Source organism: Limulus polyphemus, unplaced genomic scaffold (assembly GCF_000517525.1).
Source record: "Limulus polyphemus unplaced genomic scaffold, Limulus_polyphemus-2.1.2 Scaffold639, whole genome shotgun sequence".
NCBI classification, from domain to species: domain Eukaryota; kingdom Metazoa; phylum Arthropoda; class Merostomata; order Xiphosura; family Limulidae; genus Limulus; species Limulus polyphemus.
In genome coordinates, this window is record NW_013666249.1 from 35,423 (window position 1) to 47,178 (window position 11,756).

The 11,756-nt window shown below is 35.6% G+C and overlaps 1 protein-coding gene across 5 annotated transcripts in view; it reads left to right on the top strand.

Annotated features, from left to right (window-relative positions):
* The first annotated feature begins 350 nt into the window (after positions 1-350).
* LOC106459622 (period circadian protein-like) overlaps positions 351-11,756 on the top strand; it is a 51,674-nt gene continuing 40,268 nt past the window's right edge. For 2 of the 5 annotated variants that reach the window (XM_022386153.1, XM_022386157.1), the window contains exons 1-4: positions 351-452; positions 1,720-1,853; positions 2,556-2,708; positions 10,312-10,409. In XM_022386153.1, the coding sequence (XP_022241861.1) occupies positions 2,621-2,708; positions 10,312-10,409 (186 nt within the window). In that variant the 5' untranslated portion in view covers positions 351-452; positions 1,720-1,853; positions 2,556-2,620. Of the gene's footprint in view, positions 453-1,719; positions 1,854-1,903; positions 1,983-2,555; positions 2,709-10,311; positions 10,410-11,756 lie in introns of those variants that run through there. The other 3 variants (XM_022386154.1, XM_022386156.1, XM_022386155.1) reach the window with 3 other exon arrangements.

Below are 11,756 nucleotides of genomic sequence, written 5' to 3' on the forward strand. Positions count from 1 at the left end.
GGACTGACTTTCTAAACCAGTTAAGACAAAGGATTTTAGTTTTCCCATATAATTCTTACAATATTTCCTTGGACTGACTTTCTAAACCAGTTAAGACAGAGGATTTTAGTTTTCTCATATAATTCTTATAACATTCATTAAGAATGGCTTATAAGAATGTTAAAAATAATGGATTTTGATTTTCTCATATAATTCAAAAATGGTGAAAACAGACTCACATAAGAGGACAAGTTGATAGTATTTCACAATATGCGGGGGCTGAAAATAATCAATGCTACTATAGCAACTCGTATAAAAGGGAACGCGTGATGTACGACGTGATTGTTGCTAGGTGACAGAAACAGTTTCTTCTTCGAGGTGCGAGAGGGGATACATTTCCTCAGTATATCGTTGCAGGATATTATTTGTACTTTAAAACATTTTATTTATTTCCAACTTCACACGAAGTATACGTAAGTATGTTATTATTATTTCGTTAAATACATTTTTTATGCTAGAGTCTTATTTTAGTGGCGTATAAGAAGCTCTATTTTCAAATAATGTTTGAAAAATTATATAGAAGTTGTTATTTCGTTGACATGAAAAATAAGATATGAATGGATATTTTCCGCATGTATAGATATTATGTTGCAAGTACTGATTCGTGTGATACAAATATGTTGTTACATGTCGTGTAACCTAGTTTTTATTTGTTTAAGTTACCGTGTTTTCTTTAAGTTCTACCTGAAATTTCGATTTTTAACTGTCAACTAATTTTTACCACATTACACATTTCACGTGCAGTGTTTTTGTAGATGCATAATATTTTTAGCGAAAAAGAATCCGTATTTTGTGTTATATGCGTTAAAATTTGAAGACTATTTAGACAAAGCTTTGAAATCGTTAATTGTTATAACTAAGCTGTAAATGTACCGTGTGAATTAACTTTAAAAATGTAATATGCATATTTACCATAAGTTTCTCAAGTACTAATGGAATATTTTGTTTTAAGGCTTATTACATATTTTATTGTTTACAGTTATAAAAACAAGGATATCTTAAACTAATAAACATACATACATATTTTTCTTTCTTTTGACGGCCAGTAAGCATGCGACTTGTTAAGCCTAAACTGCACACGTGCTCCAGTTAGTCTTATAATCTTCTTATCCTGCAATTTTTGCAACCAGACGTTATTGCACTGTTTGACTCGTTATCAGTGTTACGCATCAGGTACGCATGGTATTGACGAGTGATTTATCTCTACCAACCATAGGCGGCGACACGATTTTTTTTTTGGGGGGGGGGGCACCTTGTTTATTATGTTAACCGTGACCATTGAATTCAAAGTTGAAACGGCGCATTTCCTTTATAATTGTACACAAATCTTTATGCTCCATATAAAGGGGCACTTTACTACCAGGTCGAAGTTTAGAGGGAAACCCCCCTCCTCCACACACACACTTTCTTATTCTGTGTTATATGTTTCCAGCTTAGATAAAATATGCTTTATTAAAAAGTTTAATCAACTCATTTTCAGTTTATATAAAATGCGTAACTGGTTATATTATTCTACTAATTTCAGTGTAATCAGAGAGATATTTACATAGACCTGTTCGAAATTCTTATTAGTATATGATTCTAAGCAACGTAGGCAAGTAGAGTCGGTGATAGGTTGAGCCACATCAGTTTTACGTAGGACGATATTGATTTTTTGTTATCACATTTGTTGCCATCTAGCGGACGTTACTTGAAACCCATGAAAAGCACTGTCAACAGGTCGTTAGTTTGCTGATTTCCGGAGCTGCTGTAAGGTTTCTAATACTTCTTCAGGAAATACTTGATCGTCAAACTCTACAGTCTTCGCTGTTTTTGTAAGTTGACACATTTTTGTTATCACCGTATTTCAAGAGTTAAAATGTTCGCTTGTTAAAAGTTTTACAAAATGTAGGTAATATCTGAGCTGATATAGTTTACAACCGCAGTACTCAGCTGATATAAAGGTATGGGATTTGTTATTCAATATGAGATGATATGTTTCCTATTTCAGACTGATTATATAATTGTAGTAACGTCGTTCAAGTGTATAATATACTTTTTTATTTCACAAAATGGGCAAAAATATCATAACAATCTTTAAAGAAATCAGTTTAGGCGGGAAAGTCGAAGTATAAGATGGAATCGCAGTGTATAAAAACTATCGATGTTTTCAATTTTAAAGCATACCATGTCCAAGATACGCGTTCACCAGAAACAAGCGACTCAAAGTTTGTTAGTTGTTTTCCAGATTATATCACTGTTTCAAATGATAATTAAATTTAATTTGTGTTGGTTGTTTTCCAAATTATATCACTGTTCCAAATGATGATTAGGTTTAATTTTTGTTGGTTTTTTTCCAGATTATATCACTGTTTCAAATGATAATTAAATTTAATTTGTGTTGGTTGTTTTCCAAATTATATCACTGTTCCAAATGATGATTAGGTTTAATTTTTGTTGGTTTTTTTTCCAGATTATATCACTGTTTCAAATGATAATTAGCTTTAATTTTAATTGCGTGCTTGATCTGTCCGAAGTCTAGTTTTGTGGAAGAATCCGGAAGAAATGTACAATAGAGACGTCACCTCAATTAACCACTAAGATGAAATCTGTTTTCAAATCCGACAATACCAACTCATTGGAGCCTGCCATTAGTTCATTCTTCTCTGGTATTCAGAAAGGAGGGGAAGGTAAGTGAAAAAAGACATCATTAACAGCTGTTCCTGTTGAAAATCAATAAACTATAAACGTTCAAAAGGAGTTTTTTATGAATAGTTAGAGCTCAGTGGTGCATAAATACTTGTGATTTGTATGCCAGTAGTGCGAAAATATTATATGTATTCAGCTTAATAATAGCTTTCCTATAATGCTGCTGATGTCATATGATCCGGATCTTTGGTTAGGAGACGTTCTTTCACCAGATCACGAAACTTTATTGAAAAATTTACTTTCTTTTAGGTCTAGGCATATCTTTGTTTCGTAGTCTGTTGGAAGGGGGTGGGTCCCCTGCATCCTCTCTCAGTTTTGTATGATTTCACTAATGCAGTCTTAAGTAGTGACGACTAGTCTCATAAATTAATCGTTAAAACTTTACTCACAGTGATTTCCTATCCTCGATTTTTCAAAAAAGCTCATTACTGTATTGGTTCTTACACCACGAAGAGCTTCGGTATTCACTAACAACGTAATAGAAACAAACGATAATCGTGAAGGAAAACTTAAAATGAAAAGATGGCAATTAAAATAAATGTAAAATGTAACTTTAGATAAAATGTGCGTGTATGCATACATAATAAAAATCTACCTATGTATATATCGAGCAGGAGATACAGTTAAGTAACATTATCCGTTAAAGGAAAAAAGAGCGTTAAAAATTGCCTGGCCAAACCATTAAAGATAAACAAATACTAATTTAACGAAAAAAATCTTTCTTCGTAGAAAAAAATAAAGAAATGGTAGCAACAGGATAACAAATGGCACCAGCATACAAGCCACATAGTAGCAACAGGATAACAAATGGCACCAACATATATGCCACATAGTAGCAACAGGATAACAAATGACACCAGCACACAAGCCACATAGTGCGAAAATATAAAGTCTAACCTAGTTTTGGAGATGTGTACGGAGGTAGGACCCACATGACGCTGGAGATATAACAGTCTAGCAGACATACCCCCCCCCCCTTCCAGAGCCGCCTCACAAACTAAAACAATAAAATAAAGAGATAATAAAAACGAGTAAAAAGATGTTGTGCGCTTAAAGGTCAGAACATTCTATGTCCTTGCCACTATTCACCTAGAAGCCTTTTGTTGTTGTTTATTTTGGGGCGGACCCCCTAAGCTCGGGGGTGACAAATGAGAGTTTTGGAGAGAGATTTCTAGTCAGGCCGTGTTAACACACATGTGCAAATTACGCCATAGCTTAATGGGGCCCACACGATGTCAGCATTCTTTACCCTTCCTCTCAAGACTTTTGTGAAATGACGCTCCCGTTTTTACTGTCTGGATTATTTTTGAAAAGTGGCAGCTCTCACACATAACATAAGAAAAATATACTACTAGGGGGTGAGGTGGGGGTTAAGTAGAATCTTATCTCCAGAGGTTGGCATTCCAGGCCACGTTGTAGTATTGTTGAAAATACTATACGTATAGGGTTGTCAAAGAATTTAAATTGTTTTGAAGTGTGATCAATTTCATGAAAGTAAAATCAAATTTACTATTTATTAAACAGATATAACAACTTTTAATTATATCAGCGTAATAACTTTGACAGATCTCGTACATACGCGTCATAGTTTGACAAGTGCAGAGCTATCCACAAGAGGGAGCTATTGGTATAGTGAGCGCTACGTCACAATAATAACCAACATAGAATGTATGCGTTATTCTTCACTGTGTTATTTCATTATTTAAACAGATAAAACACATGAGCGGTACTCTGGATGATTTGCGACTCTTATAACTAGTGTTCCATTCCTGCGAAGGACGCGACGTAGGCAGACTATTGTGATAAACACGAATAAATTAGGGTATCTGCAGTCATTATTTTTCTTTTCAAAATATTAATGAAGCTCTGTTTTTGTCACTTTCCGTATAAGCTCAAGACTTGTGCACGAATTATATAAACTATTCTATCTAAGCAGAACTTGAATTACTTGTCCTTCTTCCCCTCTTTTAAATTGCGCCTGTATTTTAACTAATAATCAGAAATAATGCTTTCAGTGTTGAAACACACAAACTACACGACACTTATCTGCGTATAATATTTCACGATGTGGTGGATACATGTTGAAATAAGCCTTGTTATTATTATCTCTGCTTTTATTCTGTATTTGTTAAAAGCGTGGTGAAGATATAAATTGCTGCTAAATTGTTAAGTGCTTTTTTTATTTCGGTGACTTTTAAACGTCTCGCGGCCTGCGAACTTTATTGATTTTGTTATATAATGAATGATAAAGGAATGCTGTGAGTTGAATCGAGAGTAATGCCGACGATTTCTTTGTAGTTTGCCCAAACTTTAGCATATATTTATTTATAATATCTGCTAGTAACAGCGTAAAGTGTTTATTCACAGTAGTGTCACATGTCAGTTTGACGTGATACAGACAAATGTTAAAGTTGAAACAAGTGCTCCGTCAGGTTTCTACTGGAACTATACAAAATATTATTAGGTTTTTGAATAATGGTTATTCTAAGTGTATTATCGTCAATTCTTAAAATTCGGAATATTTCTTTTCTGTACCTATAAGCAGTTGCATTTTCGAATAGTTAGTGAACCAGCTTGCGTAAGAACTCTTACAAATGATTAAAATCAATGTTGATTAAGTAACTTTACGATATAATTACACGCTTTCCATATAAGTCATACATGATTTACCGGAGATCATTATGTTTGCGTTTGATAAAATGTTAAAGAAATATCACAGAAGTATTTGTTTAAAGGCATTCATATGTATTTCCAGATAAAAATGATAATATTGTTGACGTGCATGCACTGACTGGTCACTTTATTAGGGTTCCTGACCTAATAGCAGGTTGGATCACCTTGCGGTGCGATAATAAACTAATATAGCATAGACACCACTAAATACCGGAAGATGTCCTGTTCTATTGTAACCTAGTCATCTGTGTTTGTTTCACAAATGCCAGTAGAGGATTATTATCGTTAATTTGACACACAAGTTCATCCCAAAGATGCTCAGTCGATTGTGATCCTGTGACTGTGTTGGTTAAGAAAGGTGACCGATGTCCTTAGTTGGTTGTAATCCCGTGACTGTGTTGGATAAGAAAGGTGACCGATGTTCTTAGTTGGTTGAGATCCCTGTGACTGTGTTGGTTAAGAAAGGTGACCGATGTCCTTAGTTGGTTGAGATCCCGTGACTGTGTTGGATAAGAAAGGTGACCGATGTCCTTAGTTGGTTGAGATCCCGTGACTGTGTTGGATAAGAAAGGTGACCAGATGTCCTTAGTTGGTTGAGATCCCGTGAGTGTGTTGGATAAGAAAGGTGACCGATGTCCCTAGTTGGTTGAGATCCCGTGACTGTGTTGGATAAGAAAGGTCACCAATGTCCCTAGTTGGTTGAGATCCCGTGACTGTGTTGGATAAGAAAGGTCACCGATGTTCTTAGTTGGTTGAGATCCCGTGACTGTGTTGGATAAGAAAGGTAGCTAATATCTCTGTCATGCAGGCTCTTCGACGAATCCAGTAGTCTAGATCAGGGGTTGTCAAAATTTCTTAGCACTAGTCCTCGCAGGACATTCCGCATCATGACTGAGGCTCCCCACCCAATTAATTTATAGATATTTAGTACCTTTCTTTCATTATAAGCAACATATATAAATAATAATAATATTTTAACATTTTTAGGTCTGGCATGGCCTGGTAGTTAAGACGCTCGACTCGCAATCTGAGGGTCATGGCTTTGAATCCCTATCGCCAAAAATATTCGCCCTTTAAGCTGTGGGGGCGTTATAATGGGACGGTCAATCTCACTTTTTGTTGGTAAAAGAGCAGCTCAAGAACTGGCGGCGAGTTGTGATGACGAGCTTCCTTTCCTCTAGTCTATCACTTCTAAATTAGGGACGGCTAGCGTAGCTCATGTAGCTTTGCTCGAAATTCCAAACAAACCAAACCATTTAAGATTTGTTGATGTAACTTTAGCAGATTTGCTTTTTGACATTTCACGCGCGAGTTTCTTTTGTTAAATAATTTTGTGTATTCGATATCCACTCTTCTGAAGATATCAATAGACTCACCTTTGGCTTCAAGAACGATTCCCACATAATTATACCATGTCCAACAGCTTGAACAACTGGAACATTACGACTAAGATCAAGTTCCTTTTGTATTGTTTTTCTTCCTTCATATTGCTACTTCACTTTCGGCACTATAAAGGGTGAAATTACATCACATGCTTCAGTCATTCTTTGACAATTGTTGTGTTTCTAAGCACATCTTAAGCTGTTTCTCTGTGTGCATCTGAGAAAGTAGTGTTTTGGACTAATTGTCGACTTCCATGTGACAGTTTTTGAAGTTTTCCGCGTGGTATAGGTTGCAGATATTCGAATTCTATTGATTAGCAAAGGAATCGGTCTGTTGGAAAATAACAAAAAATACTGGTGTTTATATCACTTTTTAAGTCTGATTATCTGTATTTTCTTTCACTCAATCACCAGTGATCCGCAGCCGCTTTTATTTTCAGTACCATGCATATTTCCAATTCAATTACTACTGATAATAGACTCTTAGAACAGATGTTTTGTGAACAGCCAATTGAAGAAATGGCTTCAACTGGTGTCCAGTAATAGTGCACAGTTGAAAAAATGACATTGGTAATAATGGCTCCGATAAGAATCGCACTGGTAAAGATTTTTTTATTAAGCTTACTTAAAAAGTTAAAAGAACTTTTTTTTTCATTTTCGGAAGAACCTGAACCATTTTTTGTCCACTTTGCATTATTACTGGTGTCATTCTTTCCGTTCTTTTTCTCTCTTGATCGTCTAATATAATACCCCTTCGAAAGTCGACGAAATTCTTTCTCTTATCCTAATGTGAACTAAAATGTTTTTCAAGAAATGTTTTATGTAGATAAATTAATTGTAATACATGTTTTATACGTATACGGGTGCTATTTAGGGGTGTGATTGCACCCACTTCATCCCTCTGCCTAGGCACATGCTATGACTTAAGTCTTATAGCTTGTTGTTTTATAAATAAGCTTTTTAAATTTAATAGTTAAACTCATTGAAGTGGTATACATCAATAATTCATGCTATATTGCCCCCCAGTGGCACAGCGGTATGTCTGTGGACTTACAACGCTACAGTACATTACTATAACTACAAGTTAATAACCTCATGCACGTACTAGTCGTTGGAGACTTGTCTTCTTTTCAGTTTATTATAAATTTTCAGTTTCAGGGGTAAAAACCAATTAACACCTAAACACCCTGATAAATTTTGCAACTCCTCTTACCACCTGGAACCCAGTACTAAATTAATATAGAAACGCAGAGAGAGAGGGAGAACAAGGAGTAAAATATGAACAATTATAAATAAGATAATAAACTTATTTATTTATTTCACCATTTTGATTATTTATCTAGACTAGTCGCAGTGTTAGTTCCAGGATTGAACTTGGGTTGCTAAGGCTAGAAACTTGTGACATCGTTGCAAGGGCAAGCAGTTAAATATGATCTTCCAGTGAGTGGCCCGCGTAATGTTTGTTTGTTTTGAATTTCGCGCAAAGCTACACGAGGGCTATCTGCGCTAGCCGTCCCTAATTTAGCAGTGTAAGACTAGAGGGAAGGCAGCTAGTCATCACCACCCACCGCCACTTCCTGGGCTACTCTTGTACTAACGAATAGTGGGATTGGCCGTCACTTTATAACGCCCCCACGGCTGAAATGGCGAGCGTGTTTGGTGGGACGGGGATTCGAACCCGCGACCCTCAGATTGCGAGTCTAGTGCCCTAACCACTTGGCCATGCGTAATGAAAGTACTGAAAGTGCATTTAAACGAGAATGTTTAAGTTTGATTCGTTGAACAAAATAATGATGTGTAAAAGACTGAAAGTACTGAGAAATTACCATTGTTAAGGGTATGTGTGTTCATTGACTAAAAACCTGCAATACCCAGAAGCAGCTGTTGTGACGACTGTCTCTTTCAGCTGCATCACTCATATCTAGTCTAGCCCAGCAGTATACAGGTTCTGGACAAAGCGTTAGCATCTGGATGTGGCATTTCACCTGTAATTTGTTTCTACTTGCTGGTGAATTTCTTCGTGATTTTTATTCTGTCTAGGAACGAAACTTTAAGAAACAAGATAGCGTTTTCACAACACTTTATCCAATATCAGGTTCATATAAAATGTGATTTTATGCTGTGCAAGGTTTATACAAAATGTGACTTTATGCAGTGCAAGGTTTATACAAAATGTGACTTCATCTATTGCAATGTTATACAACATGTGAAATTGCCTTGTGCAAAGTATATATATTTATTCATCACAGTATCTTATTGTGTTTTATAGATGATCGGACTTAGACTAGTGGTTCACTTAATTGTGTTTTGTTTTTCAAAAACGCGCTCCGCACTTTGGGGCTGTGGGTGCATTAGAAGAGTGACTGCCAAAATCCCACTATTCGGTCAGATGATAGTGGCCCAAGAGTTGACTAGCTGCCTTCTCTGTGGTGGTGTGCCAGTTCATAATTAATGACGGCTATGCAGATATAAACCGTGTATAGTTTTACGCGAAATTCTAAATAAACAAACACATAAATCTTATCAATATTTAGTTACATATAAAATGTGTAGCCATATTTTTTTAATGCCTTAACACTCATTTGTTGTTGAAGCCATAGATAGTAGTGACTTTCGGATCTTTGGCATAGATGCTAATACTAAAACAACATGGATGGTGTATATATATGTGTGTGTGTGTGCGTGTGTGTGTGTGTGAGAGAGAGAGAAATAATTAGAAATCTGGACTCACCAATACATAACTGAACACTATACAGATATAATGAGAAGAAGAAAAAACTAAGATAGTGAAATAAAATAAAAATATGATACTTTAAATAAAATACTAAATCAAATCTTGAAGGTTCCAGATACATTAAAACTAATAAAATATAGTCCCCCGTTAGGATAAGAGTAAATTTACGGACTTACAATGCTGAAATCCGTAGTTCGATTCCTTGCGTTGGACACAGCAGATAACCCAATGTGGCTTTGCTCTAAAAACAAACAAATAACATATATAACGTTGTATTTATTTTTAGAGCTACAAAGGTCATTCAACGGTGTGACCACAGACGAGGGAACTGTTCGTTCGAGCTTTGGCCTAATTGAGACTCGAAACCAAAATTCGATTGATATTTGTGAATTGTTTGTACGTGAACTGGATACTTAAGAAATATCTCTTGTAATTAGATTTAGATTTTCTAATTTGGAAGATTAACGATAGAAAGAGACGATTGAGTTAGCAATCTGTTTCATACAACATTTTTAATTTTCTTTAGACAGAATCTATCTGTCTTTTTATGTATCCATGTCTGTTTAGCTATCAGTTTGTTTGTTGTATCCCAGCTGGCCAGTTGAGCCCTGGTATTGTGCGAAAGACCTCCTCGGCACTAGATATAGTGTGATTGACATATTGCTGTGCATTATTTTTTACTTTCACTCATAAATTCTTAGAACATCTATCTATTCAGAGTTTGTTTGTTGGGGTTACCGAGTTTTGATTAACTTTTGTTTAGTTAACATTAATTCTTAACTTTTTTTCCATTAGCAACAGATAACCTATTGTCGACCACCAGTAAAGAAGAAGATGTACTAAAATCGTTATCTCTGAAAGCTGTGAAGCATGAACTGGATACCAAAGTTGAGGTGAATAGCTCGTTCATTTGCATTACTTTAGGTTTATTGCGTTAACTTTTATCAGTCTCGTTTCTGTTACTAATTAATACTGTCTCATGACTCATTACTCACATTGACGCATCACTTGTCACCCAAATTGACCAGCTGTTTATTTACTATAGTCTTAAGATCGCTTACGTCATCTGGATTGCTTTATATTGCATTGGATTTTTTTCCCCCTGACACTGTTAGTGTGTAAATACGTACAGTCTTTCCTTTCTGAATGCCGTCCAATCTGCTTGTGCTACCTTCAGTCCTCCAATATTATATCGAACATTGTCTTCTGTTTCATCTTTGTTTTATTCATCATAGACGAACTGCCTAAACCATCTATACCAGCATTGTTGATCGTACGTTAGGAAAAAGATGGCCGCTTTTCAGTAACTCAAAATTTAATTAAATATACAATTCTTTTGTAAGAAAAAAGTTTCTCAAATGTAACATATTGGAATTTTGTCACAATTGATGTAAAGGACAATGACACCAACAAAAGATTTTCTGGTATTTATCAAGACATGTCCATTAAAACCATTGATATCTAATATAATAAAATAGCAGGTGGCGTTTCATTGTTGCCCATATCTGTAGAATTTACAAAGTCAGCCTTCAAAAAATGATGTTGAGAAACAACGACACCACTGAGTTGACATTTTCCCTATACATCAAAGTCTAAACCTAAACAACTAAAACATGTTATTTTTTTCTTTCTTTCTATTCTGTGGTTCAGGAAAAGGAAGTTATAAGAGTTTGTAATTGCTCAGGACAAAGTTTGGTTAAAGTCTTGTGTTTCTTCTTACAGGAAATTACCTTTTTTGTTGTTGTTGTGTGAAATCAAACCGGCAAATAAATCTGCTTAGTCTTGCTGACACGAAATTGTTTTATTACTTTCATACTGGACGAATAAGGTTTAAATTTGTCACAATAATTGGACTTTTAATATTTATTAATAACTTTCGAATAGAGGTAAGTCGATACTCTCAACAGAATCGACACGGTTTATGATAAAATATAACGAAGCCAAATACAATGTGTTTAGTATGCTTATTTCCATAGTATGGAAATAAGAAAATGACGTTCATATTATCACGCTTAAGACAAACTGGTTAAGGAGTCTGAAGGCCCGGCATGGCCAGGTGGTTAGGGTGCTCGACTCGCAATTTGTCACACCTGTCACACTAAACATGCTCGCCCTTTCAGCCGTGGGGCGTTATAATGTGACGGTAAAAGAGTTGGCGGTGGGTGGTGATGACTAGTTGCCTTCCCTCTAGTCTTACACTGCTAAATTAGGGACGACTAGCGCAGATAGACCTCGTGTAG